Source organism: Drosophila montana, unplaced genomic scaffold, assembly GCF_035044405.1.
Source record: "Drosophila montana isolate Dmon_TW-CO22-7 unplaced genomic scaffold, ASM3504440v1 contig_2127_1, whole genome shotgun sequence".
NCBI classification, from domain to species: domain Eukaryota; kingdom Metazoa; phylum Arthropoda; class Insecta; order Diptera; family Drosophilidae; genus Drosophila; species Drosophila montana.
In genome coordinates, this window is record NW_026997035.1 from 2,187,168 (window position 1) to 2,209,217 (window position 22,050).

The 22,050-nt window shown below is 41.8% G+C and overlaps 5 protein-coding genes across 5 annotated transcripts in view; 4 read left to right on the plus strand and 1 right to left on the minus strand.

The window, feature by feature from the left end:
- Positions 1-12,425, plus strand: part of mspo (M-spondin) — a 66,324-nt gene extending 53,899 nt beyond the window's left edge. The window contains exons 4-6 of the mRNA XM_064680550.1: positions 1,733-1,968; positions 11,423-11,875; positions 11,974-12,425. Of these exons, the coding sequence (XP_064536620.1) occupies positions 1,733-1,968; positions 11,423-11,875; positions 11,974-11,992 (708 nt within the window). The 3' untranslated portion in view covers positions 11,993-12,425. The remainder of the gene's footprint in view (positions 1-1,732; positions 1,969-11,422; positions 11,876-11,973) is intronic.
- LOC135427142 (putative GATA zinc finger domain-containing protein 25) lies at positions 3,748-4,457 on the plus strand. The gene is made up of 2 exons (XM_064680562.1): positions 3,748-4,186; positions 4,247-4,457. The coding sequence occupies exons 1-2, from the start codon at positions 4,021-4,023 to the stop codon at positions 4,369-4,371; spliced, it is 291 nt and encodes a 96-aa protein (XP_064536632.1). The 5' UTR covers positions 3,748-4,020; the 3' UTR covers positions 4,372-4,457.
- On the plus strand, positions 5,092-7,229 carry LOC135427072 (nuclear receptor subfamily 4 group A member 3). Its single transcript, XM_064680500.1, has 2 exons — positions 5,092-5,524; positions 5,591-7,229. The coding sequence occupies exon 2, from the start codon at positions 5,914-5,916 to the stop codon at positions 6,910-6,912; it is 999 nt and encodes a 332-aa protein (XP_064536570.1). The 5' UTR covers positions 5,092-5,524; positions 5,591-5,913; the 3' UTR covers positions 6,913-7,229.
- A 1,233-nt stretch (positions 12,426-13,658) lies between the features above and the next one.
- Targ (Tarag) lies at positions 13,659-17,684 on the minus strand. Its single transcript, XM_064680635.1, has 7 exons — positions 17,635-17,684; positions 17,075-17,574; positions 16,415-16,704; positions 16,010-16,346; positions 15,322-15,956; positions 14,688-15,240; positions 13,659-14,083 (listed from the first exon to the last, which is right to left on the minus strand). Exons 1-7 carry the CDS (start codon positions 17,682-17,684, stop codon positions 13,815-13,817), a joined length of 2,634 nt encoding a protein of 877 aa, XP_064536705.1. The 3' UTR covers positions 13,659-13,814.
- Positions 17,685-20,835: 3,151 nt separating this feature from the next.
- On the plus strand, positions 20,836-22,024 carry LOC135427117 (uncharacterized). Its single transcript, XM_064680541.1, has one exon. It carries the CDS (start codon positions 20,908-20,910, stop codon positions 21,676-21,678), a length of 771 nt encoding a protein of 256 aa, XP_064536611.1. The 5' UTR covers positions 20,836-20,907; the 3' UTR covers positions 21,679-22,024.
- Positions 22,025-22,050: the final 26 nt, after the last annotated feature.

Consider the following 22,050-nt stretch of genomic DNA (forward strand, 5'->3'; position numbering starts at 1 on the left):
GTACGTGTGGTCATTATTCTTTATTTGTTGGCCAGCTTCAGCGCCAGTTGGCCGTCTTCTGTTCTTGGTGTTGCCCTGCCTGCCCGAGCTGTTGTTGTTGTTTTTGTTGCTGTTGTGGTTGTTGTAACGCCTTTTTGACACTACTAATTCTAGTTTTATTTTCTGTGGTTGGGGGCGTGGCATTTGGTTGGCGACGGTGGTGTGAAGGCCCTAAAAATATCTACTCTTTTGTATACCCTTACATTGGGTACACCTGCACTAGCAGCCATTAGAAGTCCAATTAATATAAAAAACTGAGAAAATTATTCAATTTAAAAACTCGTCTTTCGACGGATTCTTCATATGGAACTTTGTTATATAGATATCCCATGTTAATAAGATTTTCCTTATACAACTCGTAAATGTTGAGAAATCTTGATAAACAAGCAAGCATTATATTTAAGAACTTAATTTCTGACCAATTTTTATTATGGTATATGAAATATGAAATGAAAATGGCTACATCAGCTCGGCTATCGATACTGATCAAGAATATGTTTACATATATATATACTATATATATATATAGAATTAAAAAGCTTTTATTGAAAAATCTTACTCTTGTTACTAGAACACAAAAAGGATATTCAAAGTGCGCTAATTGGCGCATTGTCGCATTTATTTAGCTTATATTTGGCCACTTTTGTTTATGGCCAAACGAAATGGAAAGTTATTTACTTAGAATAAATGGTCGTCTGCTTCATTTTATGGCCGAGACATGTGGACCAGGCCAGGAGCTTTAGTTATGCAGGCCCGCCCGCTGTTCGGTGTAATTATGTGTTGATTTGGTTGAGCATTAAATTCTTAAATTTGGTTGAAATGTTAAAGTGAATGCCGGAAATGCTTTGTGTGCCATTTGCCGCATGCCAAAAAGGGCATGAAATCTCGGATTGGAATGGAATGTGTGAGAGTCGAGACCGTGAGTGGAGAGCAGAGAGCTGAGCCTGTGTTGTTTGCCTGTGGATTTGGATCTGGGTCTGTTTTTGTAATCCACAAGGAATTTCACAGTGTTTGTTGCGCCGTGCGGATTATGTGTGGATGTCTGTGTGTGTATGCGTGTGCGTGTGTATTTAAATGCCACAGAAGCAACACGCGGGCTAGAGCCGTGCGCTGTCGACGCATTTGCGAAAAAGGTAGCCCCCGATAAGCTGCGGGCCCAAAGTGTGGCAAAAACAGGGCCAGCAACAACAACAACAACGTGGAAATAACAATGCGAGGAGCTCTCTATATAGAAAATGACAGCAGCCCAAACAAATAAATTAAAATGCGCGACAGCGCGCCAACAAAAGTTTTTTTATTCGCTGTCGCAGACCCAATAGCCAGAGCTACCCCTCGCTACCTTTTAGTCGTAAGCCAGCCCCGGCTCTAGCTCATGTGCACACCTGCCGCATAGTGGTATTCTCTGCTGTGTCTGTGTCAATATTTGCCACAAATTGAAATTAGCAGCGCGTTAGGCGCACCTGTACTCAAACTCACACACACACACACATAGCATACACAGCACACACATATGCCCATACTCACGCAGCTATTCATGCACCTGTTTTGTATTTAGCTCTAAGCATTCGCTTTGCTCATGCCGGGCACATAATCCGCGTAAATTAATATGCTGCACACACACACACATGTGCCCGTGTGTGTGCTCAACATTTGCTTTGCTAAGTCTGAAAACCTTCCATTTTCTATTTTGCAGCTAAGGGAGTACGAGCTGAGCGAAGTATTCAACATTGCCGAGGATGATCGCAAATATGAGACAGTCCAGACGCAAACCCACTTGGATGCCGAGCACAATCACGTGGAGATGAACAACGAGCTCTCCGCAAGCATCGAACGGGAGCGTCAAAGGGAGCGGGAACGGGAGCAGCAGACACCGTTTAATGATGAGAGGCAGCGCATACGCTCACAGCTCCTGGCCAAAATGAATCCCAAGTAAGTAGAGTACAAAAAGTCTGTGCGTTAATTTCCATTTTTTTTAATTTTTAAATGAAATTGTTTAAAAGCTTCTACAAAGAAAACTTTGAGCTAACTTTATGTCTTCGCTCTATATTTGAGACATATAAACTTTAATAAGAACAGCAAAAAAAACAAACAGAGTTTTTCCGTTCGAAAGTGCTCATAAATTTTCCAAATGAAGCCGATCAACATTTGTAGTACTTAGGCCAAAATATGAGTCTCATTGTAACTAACTGCGCTGAGCCTTAATTAATAGCAATTTTGTTCTTTTCTCAAACTAATTTTAATTGACATAAAAATGTATATTTACTTCGTGGCTGTAGCTAAATATAGCCATATATAGTATATTTACTTCGTGGCTGTAGCTAAATATAGCCAAGCACACAGTCGTGAATGCTCAATAATTACAAGAAACTAAAAATAGGCAAATGATAAATTAGCTGGAGCGATAAAATATAATGACAAGGCAGAAACATAAAAGCACACACACGGCGTATACGCAATTTAGTAGTTCCCCAAGCCAACAAGAGTTCAACTCAAAAGCGAGTTCTAAGAGCTTTGACACAGCTTAGTTGCATATAGAAATATATGTATATAGATATGTATAGGTATTTTAAGCAGTGCATTTTTTGTGCCTAGGTGACGCATGCTTTAATGCAATTGGACTCTGGCTATCTATCTGCGTATCCTTGTCAATGTGAGCTAAACATCCATTTGCCATACTTAACATATGCGTCAGTTGTTTGTCTGCGACGTGGAAAACTACTTGCAACACATTTAAAGCAGGCACCAGCTGCAGCAACAACAAACAAAACCAGCTCTCTAGCACACTTCAAAGCACATTACACTTCTCCTGCAAACAGCTTGTGGAGGAGGGGGCGGGGCGTTTGTGTTTGGCCTGAGACACTGACAGAGATCGCGGCACGTAGCTGGGCTAATGCTGCAACTTTAAAAAGCTTTCCCCAAAAGCAAGAAGTAACAGCAAAAGCGGACGAAGAAAACAAACAGAGGCGTGTCGTCGAGAGTAACCGACTAGAAGATGCCCTGTAGCCGGCGAGGGTCTGGCCTCAGCCACAGAGTGTAAAAAATGCCTTCTTGCATAACATTTTTGTTAATTGTCCGATTGTTATTAAATATGCAATGCTTTCAGATAGCTAAGATAGGGGAAGGTCTAAAAAAAGTAAAATATTCTTTATCTGTGTAAAGCGAAAATCCTTAAATCACATTTGATATGTCTGTATGTAATACTTCGAGTTGATATACTTAACCTGCATAAGCTGAAAGTCGATAATTAATGATTGAGGTTAAACAGAAATATATCGATAATATCCAAAAGGAAGAACGATAATATATCGATAATTGAGACCTCATACCCAATAGATCAACTCAGATGGCCTCCATCAGCCTGTTACATACATTTTCATAGGAACATTGTACCCCTCTTCAATCAATTTTCTATGGCTGCAGGGTATACAAATGTGCCAGAAAACTAAAGACTGAAATCCAGCTCGACATAGGACAGTGGGTCTTCTCAACGTGCAGGATACGTTACGCAAACTAAAACTAATCCAGTGCCACGCCCACCTAGCGTGCAACTGGAGTGGATTTTTGGCACCATTGGCACTGGTAACCTGCATATTTAATGACAAGTCCAAAGACCCAGACCCAGAAACAGACCGAACCGAAGCCAGACGATGGGCAGGCAGGAGTTGGTGGCAAACAAAACTGGGGGCAGGCAGGGGGCAGGCAGGGCTTTGAGGCGCGTACGTGTTCGAGTGCCAGCTGGCTAAAGTGCCGTTGGCGATGCGTGGGCGTGAGCTAGAGCGTGGGCGTGGCGTGGGCTGGCCTGGCTTCAACAGCAATTGGCAAGCTGACAAAAGTGCCAAGAGCAATGCCAACTAATGCCAAGCGCCAAAAACCTGCTCGGATAGTGTAATTACTCGCAATCTTATCAAAATGCCGTCGCGTGCCCCTTTTCGGCGTCTATAAAAGCAAAGCACATGCACACACTCACTCGGTCTCAGCAATATGTTCGCACTGGCAGCAACAACCACGCTTATTGCCATGAACAGCGCATGCAACATGCCGCAGCAGCAGCAACAGCAACAGCAGATGCAACGGTTGCAACAAATGCAGCAGCTGCAAATGTTGCAGCAGCGCCAATACAAGCAGCAGTTGCAGCAGCAGCGGAAAAGTAAGCTTTGACCTTTAAGAAATGCATATTCAAATAAGAAATTCATCCCACATTTTGCAGCGCAAGAGCCAAAAGCAAATCCCAAACAAAGTGACGCCACAGTAAATGCTCATAAAAAGTGGTATAAGAAATGCTTCAAAAGACAAAAAACTACAGACCCGCAAGAAATTCCAGAGCATAACTAAAGAACCTGCGACTGAGGAACTAACTTATTCCAATATAAAATATTGGCTTAAAGAAAAACTTCTTTTACAAAAAAATATACTAAAAGTTGGATCAGTTTTAGGTTGGACTGTTCTTTGGCCCTATTAAGGTTATATTTTATAGCATGTAAAAATTTGTGAATTGGACTTAAGCTGCTTCGTCTTCGAGCTGGATAGCTAAGGGTTCGGAACCTGCAGAGCCTTAAACTATGCAACTGCAGCGAAAGAAATTAAATTAAAAAGGTATATGTAAATTTAAAGAACCTGATTAAACCAAAGCTGTCGAACTGGAACCGGAAAACCTGCATCTGAAAATCCTTTACTTAAACAAATAACCTAAAGAAAGTGAAGTGTCTGAAACTACAGAGCTAATGCTCAAACTAGTCTAACAGTCTAAAAAATCGGAGAATGAGAAGCTAATAAATCTAAAAGCCCCAAAGTGTAGATCTAAACAAAAAAGATCTTGTGATACAATAAACCAATCAATGCCTGCCTCCCACTGATATTTAATGAAATAAACAAAGAATTATGAGCTTAAAATCGAATTTTATTTTAATAATAAACACGTTACAAATTTTATTGACCTTGCACAAACATATAAAACAAGTTTCAGAGTAAACTGAATCACTTAAACTGAATCTTAATCGAAAGATATTTTTATCCAAAAGTATTCAAGATAAGGAGTAAAATAATGCATATAGTTAGATATAACTTCAAATGCAACAATTCAAAAGATAAGCCATAAATAATAGGTACACCTAAACTTAACTGGAGTGCATTCAATGAACTCTGTGCTTTAAAACAGCCCAATATCATGACGTCATTACGTTATCAATTACAATACTTAAATAGTTGAATTTAACAAATGAGCCGAGGCCTATTGACAGCTCTGAACTATCTATTAATATCATATCAGGTCTGTGAGATATGCAGCTTGTTCGACTTATAAAAGTAAGGCAAGTGCCCGCCAATGCCAACAGTAGAGTTAACTTCGTCCAGACAAAAACATCAGCAAGACAACAACCATTTCGAGTACAAATAATGTCTGTGCCGCCAGCCACACTTGTGATTATTGGAGCGAGTGCAAACAATGCACAAAGAAGACGACAACAGAAACAACAACCACAACATAGCAGTAAGCCAGATGCCAGATCCATATACAAACGGAAGTTGTTATATCAAAAATTAATGTAATTTGTAGAGTCCAGTGCTCAGCAGCCAGAAGGTAAAGTTCGAGAGCAGTTACCCCAACAACAACAGCAACAACAACAACAACAGCAACAAGCACAGCCAAATGCCAAGTCAAATAGTTGCCAAATAAGTTAAAAGCAAAAAAAACCCAAACATTTGGCAGCTATCTTATCGGTTATCTAGCGACTATTTGTAAGGATTTGTGGCATGAAAATACATTTGCTATGACATAAACATTAGACTATAAATTGACGGGGTGGGGACTGTAAAATTTTAGTTAGACGACACAGCGAAAACGCAGCGGAACGCGAGCGAAAAATTAAATAAATAAAAATGGAAAGCAGAACAACAACAACAATTGAAGAAATTAGCACGGAAATAAATGGCGCCATAGTAATAGAAAGTTTCGAAATAGCAACAGTTGAGACGACGCCAACGCCAGCGAAGCGCGTGCATCACGAACAGCATCATCACAAACATCATCATCATCATCACCACCATCAACATCATGATCAAGGGCAAGGGGCAACGACATTAACCATAACCGATGTTAGCGATGGCTTGGATATTACGGAGACTGAGCAGCCAGAGACTGAACAGCACCACCATCATCATAAAGACAAACAAGCCGAGCCTCAGTTGTCCTTGCCACCACCACTGCCCAAGTCCTCGCCACCCTATCTAACGCCCAGCGATGAACAGGAGCAGTTTGTGTGGATTACTGATTTGGATCCGTCGCCACAGCAGCCAGCATCATTAACTGTAGAGCCAAAGCCGCTGGCAATGCAGACACCACCCACGCCCAGCAGCTCAACCGGCTGTCAACCTCTCCAGACAGCAGCAGCAGCAGCAGCAGACACTGCAGTGACAGCAGCAGCAGCAGCTACTGTAAATCAAACAGCGTTCAGCAGTGAGACTCAACTGCCGCAGCCTGCACCTGCACCTGCACCACCACCAACTGCAACCACCGAGCAGGCTGTGTGGCTAACGGATTTGGATGCGCCACCACAACAGACAGCGTCCTTGGTCACAGTTAAGGAGTTGCCACAACAAGCGCCAGCCGCCAACAACAGCTCTGAGTGGGTGGTGCAGTCGCTGACCGTGGCAGCAACTCCGACAGCAGCAGCAACAGCTCCATCAGTACGCCAAACGGAGCTCAGCATTGAGACTCAACCGATAAAGGCCGCGCCCTTGGCAGAACCTATGGTGCTCGTTGGCGAGGTAACTGCCGACACCATCGATACACGCAGAAAATCCTACAGAGTCAGCATGGATTTGACTGCACCACCACTGCAGGAGCCGAAGAAACGATGCTGTTGCCGGATTTCCTAAGAAAATAAACTTCTTTTTAAACTGAGCTTTTAATAGAGCTTTACTTTAATTAGAACTTTAAGTAACACTTAAGGCTCATCACTTTATCCCTTAAAAAAAAGCTTTCGAATGGAAAGTGCAATGTGTTAAAACGAGAGCGGCATAGTGTGTGCTTTAAAGCTTTTTAAGTTCTAGGCAATTTCAATACTTCGCTTATATTGCACTAGAGCTTAAGCTGCATAATTAAAGCTGTCTAAATTAAAGCTATTAGCTGTCTGTAAATACCATATGGCCTGCTTGAAGCTGTAAAACATTGGAAGAGATGAAGCACATAAATAATAATAAAAAATAAGTTATATAAAAAAAATAAAAATATAAGTTATGATAGAAAAGCAGAGAAATTGCTAGATCTGACACTTATATCAATCGCTGTGGAGGTTTTTTGCATAAACTTTAAAAATCGAATTTTTAATAGTCGATCAAAACGTTAACATTCGATTATTCTGCAATCCTAACATTCCACTGTCTTACCGCATTTCATAGATATGTTAATAAAGATATGTCACAGCGAAAGTGATTGCTTGAAAATTATAGCTTTTAATGCTTGGATACCTTGAATCTAAAATTCCTGCTTAGAGAAAATCTCTTTGATATCCTTTCTGTTCGCAAACAATTCAATATTGAATTGTCTTGAAACCCTATCAAAGCTTCGTCTGCCTATAGAAACACATACAAATTTAAATATTTTCTTAGTATATTTCTCTTCCTTTGAACCGCTTACATTAATTTTACACAGTAGTTTAAAAGATATGTTAATTTACAGGGCTGGGGCATTTTAAACGATACTTAAAATTCAGCTCTTAACTTAGCTGTCTCACTCGCACTACGCTTACTGCAATAAGAGTCACAATATTATTTGGCTTGCTTCTGTATGTTTGGGGCACATTCCTCACGCTGGGGAAGCACAGTCATCGCTTATCGATGACAAAACTGCCTTATCAGCATGTGAACAGTAAGCTTCCTCCTATGCACCCTTATCTAATCTTCGGCCAAACAAAATCACAGTCGCTGACAAAACGTAATTGATAATTAATTAGCTGTGGCCACTCGTGGGCAACTCCAAAAAGTGAATGACCATTCCGATAAAACACTTCACGACCGTCAGTCAACGGTCAGTCAACGGGCGCTGAGCTACACTCGAGGATAGCGCGATGCCGCCGCCAGGACGCGGTTTTGGACCCGGACCAGTGCACCGGCCACCGCCCGGACCCGGCTTTCGGCCACCGCCCGGACCCGGCTTTCGGCCAGGACCCTATGGCCCCGGTCCGCCGCCACCCGGACGCACCAATGTCAATGTAGATGTCAATATTGGAGCACGGCCGCCGCCCATTGGCGTGGGCATTGGCTTTGCACCGCCGCCGCTCGTTATTGGCGCGCCACCAATTGTAATCGGTGCTGCAGGACCACCGCCGCCTGTTGTTGTTGAAACCTACGGACCGCCACGACCCGCAATGGCCACAGCCACTGTCTACACACAGCCGGAAGTCTGTTGTTGTGTTATTCTCTAGACAAAGTGTGCGTGTGATTTGTGTGTAATATCTGTATCTTTATAGCCAAATGAGCATCTGCCATATGTTTTCTCTATCCATATTCTATATATTGTGACTGTGAATAAATTGTTAAGTTTTGTGAGCGCAAACCTGTTGACGATTTCATTGAAGTCCTGAAGAAATTGAATATTAATTGTGTTACCTTTAAATTTATCTAAACTTATCAATGCGACACTTAAAAGAATTCCCCTTGGGACTGAACTATTTAAATAGGACAGTCTTTTGCAGCTGTCACAGGCCATATAACTTGTTCTAGGGTAATTATTTAGCTTCAGTCGATAAGAAATAAAATGTGATTGATAGGTTAAAACTGTGCTAAAACACTTCTATTAAATACAAGATAATGTTATCTTACAGCTGTTAAAGACCGTTAACAGACAATGTCCACAGACATGTAAAAACTTTCCAGAATTCACCAAAAAATGTACAAACTTTTAGTTTGAGACTACTGTGTTTTAGTAACAGATTTAGACTAAGATTCTTTTTCTTTATTTTGCCAAGAATTGTCCAGCAAATTTGCATATAACATGATAGGTTAATTTGGGTAGAAGCCACGCTCTGTCAAATGGACAAATTTTTAATCTTGAAATCACTTTGCATCTATTTTCAGTCGACTGCAGCATTCTCACTTGTTCGCTTTATCGAACAGAGCGTAAAAATAAAACATTATTTAACATTTTTGAACTACTTTAATAACGAATTGCATTAAGCAAATTTTTTGGCAAGAATTTTACTTTAAATTAGGAATTTTTTTGAAAATCAATTGCTGTTATGATTTTCATAAGTAACACAGAACATATAAGCGTTACAAGCTGGATTTCGTATGCCTTAATACAGACTCTGAGACACAGACATATCACAGAGAGATTACACATACGCCATGTTAGCTGCTGCTGTTGTTGCAAGGTGTTTTTCTCGCTGAGCGCCTTTCTTATTTCAGCACGTCAGCTGTAGACAATTTCAATTTAAATTTGCCTTTTGCAGTTCGCCCGGAATAGGGCCGACGCGGAAGAGCAGGCCGGGCCCAGGCCAGAGGTGGAAGCAACATTTGCTGTGCCGCCGTCGGTTTCCTTCCTTCCTTCCTTCCTGGCCGACTTCCGTGTTTTGTTTCCTGCACTTTTCGTTTATTTGCATACACATGCCGCGTATATGCCGTGCAAAATCGCGCAAATAATAATGAAAAAAGAAATCAAGCGAATGGTAGCGTGGAGTAGGAGCGGGAGCGGGAGCGGGAGCGGGAGCGGGGCGGGACCAGGTTACGGGAAATACAGGGCCAAGTAAATTGGCGAAAATATTGAAAACGTGTAGCGCAAGACTAAAAAGTCCAAACGAGTCGACAGACTTAAAAGCCTCAAAAGCGTCGAAAGTGAGAGGAAAATGTGTGGAAAGGCGTGTGGAAAACACAGTCGCCAGAGGCTGCAGCTGGCTCTGCCGACTGCCGGCTGCGTGGGTAAAGTAATGAAGAAAATTTCCCAAATTGAAATTACAAACATTCCTTTTTTTCTCGAAAGTAAGAAATTTGTCCCAACAAGCACACACAGTATACAGTGTGTGCACATGTGCGTGTGTGTGTTGAACGGCAGTTATTAGCAACAATTTGTGTTGATCATATTTACGGCAATTACCGTTAGACGAGCGCATCAAACTGTAGCAAGTAAATGTTATTTCATGCGCAATTTGTGCCCGTGTACAGTGGCTCAAAATCACATTTACATTGCACTCAAATGGAAGAACTGTTAACAGCACGTAATACTATTATGCTGACATTCAACTGCTCTATAATGACCCCATAAGCAGTTAAACACAATCCGTAAATAGGTTAACTAAAAATGGATTTCAACTAAGAAAAAAACTTAAACTGTGCAATAAATTAACTGTTAGAAGTTGAATTTAGCTATTTATTAATAGTGGAATGCAAATTTTAGTTAACTTATGTCTATTAACGATCTGTCTCTGTTGTCTGTTAACAGTCTGCAGCTGTTATATATCAACAGTCTGCTATCTTTTCACAGTATGTCGATCTTGACTGTCAACAATCTTTAGCATTTGTCTGAAATCGGTCTGTTGTCTTTTGCAATTGTTGTCTTTTAGCAATTTGAAGTCTATTTTACCTGTCTGCTATCTTTTAAAAGCTTGTAGATGTCGTCTGTTAACCGTCTGTAGCTGCTGTCCTTTTAACAGTCTGCAGGTGTTGTCTGTTAGTCGTCTGTTATATGTCAACAGTCTGCTATCATAGTCGATGTTGATGTGGTCTGTTAACAACAACAATCTTCAGCTGTTGTCTATTAGCATATTGCAGATGGTATTTAGAAACAGTCTGCTATCTTTTAACAGTCTGTAGGTGTTGTGTTATAGGTCTGTAGCTGTTAAGTGTCAACCGTCTGCTATCTGTTAACAGTATGTCAATGTTAAAGTTATCTGTTAGCAGACATATATATGAACAATTTTATGACAACTGCTATCTGTTAACAGCCTTTAGTTGTTGTCTCTTAACAGATTGTATCTATTGTGTTGACATTCTGTAGTAGCTCTCTGATAGCACATTGTCGTTTTCGTCTCTTAACAGATTGTAGCTTTTGTGTTGGCAGTCTGTAGCTGCTCTCTGTTAACACGCTGTACTTTTTGTCTCTTAACAGTTTAAAGCGCTTGTCTCTCACTACAAAATATTTACATTTGTTCTTTAAGACAATGCACTAACTCTTTTCTAATAAAAAAAACTTAATATTTTTGATATTATTATATTATTTTATATAGAAATTAATTTAATATAATATATAATAACATTATTTTATAAAGTCAATAATTCGATTGCTAAAATTGCATTGATATGTTATTTCCTTTAAAAATATGTATGTATAAATATATATAAATATCTACGAAATTAATTAATTTAATTTCTCATTTTTGTTTCGCACCCACAGCTACAACAACAGCCAACAGCCGGGCGGTGTGGTAAATGTGGTGCCCAAGAATGATAAGCATGCGCTGATGCAGAGCATTGCCAGCAGTTACCGGCGCACCGATGCGGCCAATAACAACATAACGAGCTACCCGGCAAAGGCCAAAGGCTCTGCCACTGCCACTGCCACTGCCTCAGCCTCAGCCGCCGTCTCGGGCAGGGGAACGGGCACGGGCACGGGCTCATCACGACGTCGCGCTTCGTTGGCGGCGTCGAAACGGCGTCGCGACTGTCGCGTCGGCCACTGGTCCGAGTGGACGGCCTGCAGCAAGAGCTGTGGCATTGGTGAGATGCATCGATATCGCAAAGTCATCAAGCATGGCAAGCGCGGAGGGCGACCCTGCCCGGCGCTGCAGCAGTCCAAATGGTGCGGCACCGAGCGCAACTGTCACGGGCCGCAGAGCTATTTTAATTGGTAAGTGGACCCGCCCGCCGTGGCACCCACCCGCCCAGCTGCTCAATATCGACTGTTGTAGTCAAATATGCATTTAATTTCTCCAATAATGACTGCAGGTCCGATTCAGACACATGAACGCGCTATGCTGCAGCAACCGGCCATATATAAATATAATTTTAATTTAAGGCGTAAGAATTGCTTTTTGTGGACAACAGTAGAGAGAGTGACACGAGAAATCCCGCAGCGTAGAGACCAGAGACGGCAGAGACAACAATCCCAAACCAACTGCTGAGCGATTTTAATTTAAATTTAGATTACGATACGAAATTCACAAAGAAATTGATTTTAAAATTGCACGCAAATGCTGACAGTAACATTTTCGAGATATATATAAAAGAAAATCATGAAAATTGCATATGAAACCGAAGACTACTGACAATATTTAAAACAAAAAGGATTTAAAAACAAATAAGGAAACACACACATTTGGCTAAAAAAAAGAAAAAAAGATACAAAAACCAACAAAAAAAAAACCCAAAAATTTGTCTTAAGTTTTTTTAATTGAGTTGCTTAAGCTAATTTTATTGTATAAATCAAGCAAAACTTTCAACATATGTGTCATATATATATATATATATATATATATATATATATATATATATATATATATATATATAGAAAACCAAAAACGTAAAACCAAAAAAAAATCTTTATAGTAGACGTACAAATTTAAGATGCAAAGCGACTTATGCGAGAGCGGTAAGTAAATATTTTAATTATAATTATTATTTTAAATACATTTTATTGCTTAAAATTTCAATTTTCATTTACCAAAAATCAAACACAAGTTTTAAAATATTTTAATATATATTTTTTTTTGCTATTTGATTTTATTTTGACAGCCATTTATGCAACCGCGCTCGCATATCTAAGTATATTAACTAAATCAAACCAAATAAAAAAAAAAAAAAACAAACAAAACAAAAACAAAGCGTGAACATTTGCGTAACCAAACAAGGAAAAAACAAAAATCACACACACACCTTCACACTCTATAGGTATATGTGTGTGTGTGTGTGCAACAGCAATTAAGCTAACATTAGATGTAAACTAAGTTAATTAAACTCTAACAGAATGCAATAAAAGTAAAACAACAACTGCAGTCGATTAAAATCTAGTTTTCAATAATACCTAACAAGAAGCTCAGTATGGCTACCGAACCAAACCACAAACAGTTTGAGAGCCAAAACTTGAAAGGCACACAAACAAGACCAAACTATTTGTGTGCACACAACAGTTTGCAAGCCTTGCAAGTCAAACGGCAAAAGTTCAGTTTGAGTTTCAATAGCAAAATAATAGTTTGACAGCCACATTGATTGACAAACAGTCTATGCGGCACAACCTAGGCAATATGCTGTATTTCAATCTCAAGTGCAAAGGCCAATGGTAGATAGTTTAACAGCAACTGAGCTGCAGTAGCTGGCAAATATAACTGACCAAACATTTGACAGTTAGAGAGGCACACCTTAATATAACTGTTTAACAGTTTGAGAGTCACATAAAGCTTTGAAATGTACAGTTTGTGTGTGGCTGAAGCAATTGCCTTGATGTGCAAGAAAATGCTTGAGAGCAGTTTGAGGCGCATTGCTAGACCCAGAGAATAAAATGTAAACTAGAAAATATTTAAATATCAGTTCAGAAACAGTTGGAGAGCCACGCACAGCATAACAGTTATGAAGGCACAGCTAGAGGCATAGTTTTGGCTGCAAATTGAATGTAAAATAAATCAATCAAATGCAAATTACACATAAAATATGGAAATTATGTAATAAATAAAAACGACAGCAGCAACAGCAAAAAACACCATTTTGTAAAATACCACCAACAATTCGAACAAAGCAACAGCAGCAACAACAACAGCCAATAAAGCCAATGCATCGCAAACTGTGCTCTGTTTTCAAAGTGCTCTTGTTTGATATCGCTTTTGACGCCATTTTAGGAGCGCCGGCAAAATCAGCTTTAGACCGCCCGCCAGCATTATGCACAGTCCAGCAAAGGCGAACGGCACCACATACCCGCCCGTTTTGTCGAGCAGCAAACCACCCAAAGTAGTGCCAATGAATACGCCCAGGCCCATGGCCAGAGCGGTAATGCCAAAGGCGTTCGTCAGCTTCGAGAGCCCCAAATAGCGCACATAGATGAGAGCGCGCAGCGTGGCATAGACAGCTGCAAGTGTACGGAAATAAAGGGGAGGTGGTAAGTATGTTAACTAACTCTAATACTCTGTTCACTAACGGGAAAAATCAAGTAAGAGTCCACTAGCGGGGACTCAGAACCCAGCGTCGAAAGTTCTTCTCCTGGCCCAACTTAATGGGAAACGCTTTCTTAAATAGCTTCGGTGCTTATTGTCCGATCGTGCTTAAATGTTCCTGAATATGGCGTACAATTGCTTGTTTTGCCCAATAAGGAAATGCCAAGAGAGCTATGCAAAAAGTGAAATACACCTTTGTATGCTATAAAAGAGTCTATATATTAATTTTGGCGACCTTAGCTCATATAAGTTCTGAGAAATGCTCAAAAAACAGGAGTTCGACATAGATTTTTTTCGATTTCCTGAAAAGGGGCGGTCATCAAACTTCTGTCCGATGATCATTTAAAGAGAAGAAAGGAGACAGACTGTGGAAAATTGATTTTTTTCACCCAGTTTAAAGGTTAGAGTTTAAGAGTCAGCGATCTTCGCCTCACACTTTTTTCACACTCATCCCAGCTGTTGTAAACAGAGTACTGCACAGTCGGTCGCAACCGACTTGTCAAGGCCAGATCAACCCACCTGGCGCAATGCCATAGCACATTCCATAGACCATCTGAAACCAGATCAAATCGGTGCCGAAGAAAGCGCTGATAAAGACCATGATGCCGCCGAGCAACATGCCACCGCCACAGATATAGTTCGTCCAGCTCCTCAGCTTGTAGGCTATAAATCCGCACAGGATACGCGTTACGAAATTGGAAGCACCGATGGCTGGGCCAATCATCCGGGCATACTCAGCCGGTATGCTGGTGCGCATCTTGGAGTAGAGAAAGGGTATATTGAAGCCCATCGGATAGAAGAAGGCGGAGGCCAATAGGATGCGGAACTCAAAGCTCTTCAGCAGATGTACATCGAACAGACGATTCATGCCCTTCATTACCTTCGTATGGAGCCATCCACGTTTCCTTGGCTTGCGCGGCTTTTTGCGCCGATGTGGCTGCGGGGCGGTGGCAAAGGTGTGTTTTGGTGAGAGGGGACGCAGCCGCACATCGGAACCGGAACCCGTCCCCGACAAATTGCTGCTACTGTCATAGTTGTGTATATTGTGCAGGCCATAGGCAGCTCTTTGCAGCTGAAGAAAAAAGGGAAAAATATATATATATATATCAGACAGACTCGCAGTGAGCCGATGATTGGGCTGTGGCGCACTCACATGGGTTTGGGTGCCAACCAGTTCCAGTTCCTTGCCATCGAACTGCTCCTTGTGGTGCGGCTCCTCATAGTCAATGGGTCCCGTGTAGAACAGATCATCGCGCTGCAGGGGATCCGGTCGCACTACATAATTGCGCTCGGAGCGCTCGGAGGCAGTCGTCTCCTCTTTAAGCTTCGTTTTTGGACAGCAAGGACAGCAAAATTGGATGCAGCGTCGCAGCTTGCCCTGCTTTTTACTGGGCGGCTCATAAGTCTCGATCACGTTGTGAGATCTCTTGGCGGAGAGATCATCGCCGAGAAAATTGTGCACATAGAAATTGCCATAATACTCGTTCGAACTGGTGCTGCTCAAGGGATCCGCTTGATGCACTACGCCCACAGGCGATGGTGCCACCTCCAAATAGGCAATCGCCACAAATAGTAAAAGACACAAGAGAATTACCTGAATGCGTATGGTATTCCGCCAGCCCATGTTTTGGACCAGAATATTGTTGGTAATGGAAAAAATTAATATGCCAGCGCCGGCACCCGAACAAGAGAATCCGCTGGCAATGGGCCGATACCGCTCGAAATAGAAACCAATGATGAGCTGTGAGCTCACCCAGATCATGCTCAGTCCGGGTCCAGCTGCGGCGACTGCGGCCTTTGTAGTTGGGGGTTACTCCATGCAGCACGAAATCGATACTTACCAATTATGCTGTAAAAGAAGATCACCGCACTCAAACTCGGACCAAAGCTGGCCGCCAGCATGGCCAGGGCTGAGATGATGACGCCACCCAATGCCACTGGCCGAAAGCCATAGATGTTGATCAGCGCGCTGGAGAAGGCGCCGCCAAAAAAATAGCATCCAATTTGTACGCTGCCCACCAGCACCACCTGGCCGTTGCTCACACTGAACTCGTTGGCCATGTGGGGCAGCAATATGCCAATGGTGAAGACGATGCCATCGACAATCAGTTGTGCTATAAAGCTTAGGATCAGCACCACCCAGCCATAGCCACCGTCCGGCGGTATGGCCATATAGATCTATGGGCGGGATTTAAGGGCGGTATCATTAGTCGTGATTGATTAGCCTGCTCCACCCACTCACTTACGAAGGCCAAGCCGGAGGCCAGCCTTAAGTTCGGCGGCAGATTGCGCTGCTGAAAATCGTTTGGGTCCAGGTCCACCACCTCGCCTTCGGTCACAATGATCGTCCCGCTGCTTGAGTACTTAATGCTGCTGGTCTCGGGGGTCCGAGCTCTATCCGATTCTTCCGATTGCGGTATATCCGTGAAATCGCTTGTTGCCGTTATATTTGATTGTCGCATATAAGAGCTAGCGGTTTTTGGACCAAGAATCGAGTCATCCGATTCGTCTGCAGCCGGATTTGGCTTAGCATGTCCTAGTTGCATGGCAGGTTTGTATAATATTAGTTAGGTAAAAAAGGACCTAGCAAAATTTTTCAATTTTAATGTAATGTAAGCAATGTAATGTAAAGTAAAATATTCTTGATCTGTTTTTACCATACTTGAGGGTAAATACCAAATTTGGTGTATCTAGCTCTCTAAATCTTCGAGTTATGCTTAAGAGCCCAAGTCTCAAAATGGTGCAATATCAACAAAATTGATTAGCTTATTATGCGTGTAACATACGAATATATATATATTGTTATTAAAGTCTTTTGGGGGAGTCAATACCATGTCAAAGCTTTCGCTCCTGGTAACAATTTCCACCGTTAGAAACTTTACCCGATATTTAAATCTAGAACGTACTTTTTTTGAATACCTTAGTCTTCTTGGTGGTTAGCGGCTCGTCCTGATCGTAATTGTCGGAACTGGTGGACTTCTTTGAACTCTTGCGGCCATGCCTTTTGTTGAAAAGCACAGTAGTTGGCAATTTGTGCGGCACTTCAGATCCAGTTGGTTTTAAGGAAGATTTAGGGTCGGCTACAGACACTGTGGGTACTGCAGTTCGCTTTGCCGCCCTCGTTCCACTCAGGTACACCGGATCGGTATTCACCTGCGCATCCTTCATTTCACGCGGCCCCAAAGGTGCTGCCAGCAGGATAAGCGGCATTGGCAGTGCCTCAGCAGGCTGCCGCTCGCCAACAACGGTGCGACCAGTCGCTGTTGACGCCACATCCGAGTGCTCCAGCCCTTGGGCAGCCGTCCGTGCCTGAGACGTGCTCTCGCACTCATCCTCTGGCGTTGCATTTCGGCGCTCATCCAGTGGCAGCGGCGGCGTCGACGGCGGCGTCGACGGCGGCGTTCGACTGTGTGTGCACAATTGGCGCTTACTTGGTGGTTCACTGGCACCACTAAGACACACTCACCTGCCCTGGCTACGTTTTCTGCTCAATTTTGATTCGGAGCTAGCTGACATTTTTTTCAAATATCTCTGCGTGGCTGTCGCACCCAAGCCAGGTCTTAATGTCAATGGCAGCGCCTGAACTAACAGCACGGGACAGCCGTGAGGCAGCATTCAGAGCAGTCACAGTGAGCGCATCCTTGTCTCAGCCCTGGCGTCCTGGCGTGCCGGCGTCTACGTGCCGCCAGCCAAAAGTGTCCTCGCTGCGATATGAGAAATTCCTGGCTACAGACCGCGATGCTAACACTGACGTGTGCCACTCCCACAACCGCCCCTGCAGCTGTTGCGATAGACAGACAGTCCCCAACATTTACTTCCGCACCCGCATTCCTGCAGCCTTACGCTCCGGTTGCAAGTTGCAAGTTGCTTTTACTGCAACTGTTACTTTTGCTATTTCCCATTCCAGTTGCTGTTTATTTTGGCCCAACGAAATTGCATCAGTGCAATTTCATTGATTGCAAGTAAATGAAATCATTCCAATGTCCCGCACACGACTCCCTCTCTTCTGAAGCCTGCCCCACGCCCTCCGCTCCGCCAGGGTCTAGTGTACATGCTCGTCTGGGGGAAGTGGCAAGTGCATTTGTGCTTTATGCGAATTTTGAGCACTGAGTTGCAGTTACTTAATTTACAGCATTATTTATTCAAATGGCAAGAGAGCACCTTAATGGGCACATACTGAGGGACTCTCATTGGCCGCCTCACGAATACGTTGCTATATTATTCTCTCATATAACATATTCTGCAGCATCGTATATTTACTTAATATTTAAACTTATTTTAAAGAAAAATTGCTCTAATGCTTGCTTCATGTTGTAAGTCGAAGTCGAAATATAATATTTTTGTGCTCTTAGTTCATCTCTATTTAACTTAGGCCATTTCACAAGTCGTGCGTTAAGCTATTTCATCATAAAGAAATGATACAGATCGCAATTCAATCGGGCGATAACTTACATGCCAAGAAGTTATTTATATCGAGAGTAGCTTAAATTAAAGTCAAACATAACAAATATATAATACAATATATCCCTACACCATAAGGAATTGCTAAAAGGGGTATATTGCTTGTGTGTAAATTAATGCAACAAACAGATGGAAGCATCTTCGAACCCATATAGTATATATTTTTGCGATGATCTGCCGCCTGTCCGTTCTCTATAGTTCGAGACTTTATATATATATATATAATTTATATACACACTCTTTTGTACAATAGGCGAAACGAGTTTTTCATTAATTTGTTCGATATGTTCTCCCAATTTCATAATATCGATAATTATCGATTTTAAGAGAAGGTTTTGTAAGCATAACTCGTGGATTATAAGAATTAGATACAACAAACCTGGTATATATAGAACATGCAGAACGAATTTTTCATTTTTCTTATCATTTTTCAAAATATCGATAAATATCGAGCTTACGATATTGTATTTTAAGCATAACTCTAAGATAATAAGAGCTAGATACCACAAACCGGGTATGTAGAATCCCAGAATCAGGGAATTAAAGAGCTGGTTAAAACAAAAATTCTTGTTTTGTCTCAACTATTTGAAATTTATGCACGATATTAATATATAATATTATTGTAAATAAACTTAAAATAAATTTTTGTTGGCTAATTCAATGCAAAGAGTTGTATTTCGGGTAGTTAGCTCATGTATAAGGAATGGTGGGCTCCACCAAATGGTTTTTTCTTGTTTTTTTTTTTATTAGCCGAAAGCTGGCTGTAAGCCAACGAATCGAATTCTCGCTTTAATGGCAGCTGCTAAGCTGGCTCCAAGGCTCGACACGACAATACAAGAAAAAATAAACAGAAATAACAAAATAGAAATCAAGAAAAATAGTCGAGAGAACTGTGTTCGGGCTCGGCAAAACAGCCTCATGCATTTTTTTGGTTTGCTGCGCACATCAAAAAAAAAGAAGGAAGAAAAAAACAAAACAAATAAAATAAAGCCAAACAAAAACAGCGGGCGAAAGGTTTAAAAAAATCCAATAAGTATACGCCACGTTGTACGCGCTGCTTGAACAGTTAACAGGCACGGCCAGTTTTCGCTTTTACACCCCACTCCAGTCCCTCTGCCCAGCTCATGCAAAATATGCATGAGTGCAGGCCCATAAAATTGGGTCAATTGCTGTTAACAATTTGGCGGCGCAATCTTTTGCCCGTTTCGATTTCAAGGCAGCTGCCCAGGGCCCAATTGGGCTGCCAAAAAAAAACGCAAAAATTGCAGCTAGCTGTTAAAAAAAACTGGCACATTCCAAGCCTTTTGAAAAAACAATTTCGCATAGAGTAGTTGTTGGGCAAACGAAAAATCGTGCAAATTCAGCGCTGCACCCGGGCACCCGGGCACTTGGCCCGGAATGCCGCTGCCAACGTGGCCAACGGGCAGGAGACTGTTGGCCCGCGGGCACAAAATGCCCACTCACTAATTAATTAGTGCGTTTTGTTTATTGTTTGCTGTTGAAACTTTTGCCTCGGCCTTTTGCTGGGAAGCCTTGCCCTCTAACTATGAAGGACCCGCCGCGAAATTGTGAATCAACTTTTGAATGCATTCCAAATACCAAGTTGAGTTTTATACTTAAGTGCTGTATTCTATTTTTTCTTTTTTGTTTTCCACTATTTGTTGAGCTCTACAAAATGCCGCCAAAATTTCACTAGAACTTAAAGTGTAAAGTGTCAATAGGAAGGCGCCTTATTTAAAAAAGGGAGCTGCCTTTCCGCTGTTCTTAGAATTTTCCGACTCCATTCTTAAAGATTCTATGGAAATGGCTTTTATTTATTAATTTCACCCATTCTTGTTACTCAAATTTAATTTTCTGCCAAGTAAGAAACTTCTAGTTCTAGTTTAAAAAACAATAAATTCCTGAACTGTATGAGCAGAACGAGTTTCGATAAGCATTGATAAAAATCGATTCGTGGTCTTGGTATGCAGGTTCATATGCTGTATATAGATTAGGAATATTTCACTTTTTGTATACCTTTTCCGCAGTCACCCGAAATTAACAAAAAAAAAAACACTCTTTAACCTGGGCCAGGGTATCTCCTGGACGAACACTCCCGACTAGAACATTCCTGCTTGTTTCTGCATATTCGAATTTGCTACAATCCTTAGCTTGCTGGGTTAAATTTGTCAGTCTGTAATAAGTATATTGATTTTCACAAAAGACAATCAGTAAACATTTGGGCTCCGTCCGGCATTTATGTGCTCAAACCAAATTTTTTTTTGTATTTTTAATTTTGATGATGAGTTCTAAAAATTTAGCCAACTACACAACACATATTTGTAAAGAGCTGGTGCAGCCATGCCGGTGTATGAGGCCAATGGGTTACCTGGCTGCCCGTTGCATGGGAAGTTTCAAGTGCGACAAGGCGACTGTAACTGTAAAGAAGACATGTATACCGGTTGAGAAAATACAGCCAGAATACTATAAACAGCGCAAGCCCTGCAAGCCAGATACGGAGCTAAGGGCAAATCCCAGTTTGGGATACCCGCGATGCGATATACCCTACAATCCGACGTGTATGGGGCTGTGTTTCAACAAGCCCCGTCTCGATACGCGCCTGTACAAGCCCAGCAAGAGTCTCCATCGTCCCTTCCAGGTCAACTGGATAGAATGTGTGCTGGAGAGGAAGCGTGCCAAGCGATGCGCGGGCAAAATAATGCTCCCGGAGATCAAGCGCCGCAAGATACAGAAGCCATATTGTCCCCGATGTGTGATCCCAAAGTGCTCGACAATGAAGCCGATGCCGTGCAAGCCCTTTAAGCCAGCACTTCCTACATCGGAGGAGCGCTGTATTAAATTCCCACTATGCGAGTGCCCTAAGGGCAGAGAAAGGACCCGCTGCAAGATCAATATGAAAGTGCAGACAACCTGCAAGCGACTGCGCACACGCTATCCCAGTTTCTCAGAGTGTGATGCTGCCGTGAATGTGGCATTAATTAACGAGTGCTACAGTCCACCATCCATATGCGAGATGTGGCGATCATTCAAGAGTCGTTATAGCGGATAACTAAGAACTCATTTAGAACTTTTGGGACTGTGGCTTTTCGTATGCAACATTATATCGTTCGAAACCTTTTCAATCTAAAATTAGGACTACAGAAAAAAAAGGGCATTTGAGCGCTAACAACCACATTTTTCATTCCAATTAGACTACATTTTTCTGGAAATATCGACCCAAATCGCTCGAATCTTAAACATCAAATGGTTGTAAAAACAAGCAAGTAAACAAACCTAAATTTTATCCGATGAATCACGTTTTAACACGTGTACAATTTCAAAAAATTAAAAATAAACATATTAATCCGATATATAAATTCAATTTTACGTCATTAAATCTTAACGAAAAAATTTAAGTTTCAGTTTGTGTTCGATTCTGTAC

What these genes read in the sequence shown, in the direction of transcription:
- LOC135427142 (XM_064680562.1), top strand. Translation starts at nt 4,021, where the DNA reads ATGTTCGCACTGGCAGCAACAACCACGCTTATTGCCATGAACAGCGCA. An exon ending in GTTGCAGCAGCAGCGGAAAA is followed by an intron (nt 4,187 to 4,246) that starts GTAAGCTTTGAC and finishes CACATTTTGCAG; the next exon opens with CGCAAGAGCCAAAAGCAAAT.
- LOC135427072 (XM_064680500.1), top strand. Translation starts at nt 5,914, where the DNA reads ATGGAAAGCAGAACAACAACAACAATTGAAGAAATTAGCACGGAAATA.
- Targ (XM_064680635.1), bottom strand. Translation starts at nt 17,684, where the DNA reads ATGTCAGCTAGCTCCGAATCAAAATTGAGCAGAAAACGTAGCCAGGGC. An exon ending in CTTCTTTTACAGCATAATTG is followed by an intron (nt 15,957 to 16,009) that starts GTAAGTATCGAT and finishes CAAAGGCCGCAG; the next exon opens with TCGCCGCAGCTGGACCCGGA. An exon ending in TGGTTGGCACCCAAACCCAT is followed by an intron (nt 15,241 to 15,321) that starts GTGAGTGCGCCA and finishes TTTTTTCTTCAG; the next exon opens with CTGCAAAGAGCTGCCTATGG.
- LOC135427117 (XM_064680541.1), top strand. Translation starts at nt 20,908, where the DNA reads ATGATGAGTTCTAAAAATTTAGCCAACTACACAACACATATTTGTAAA.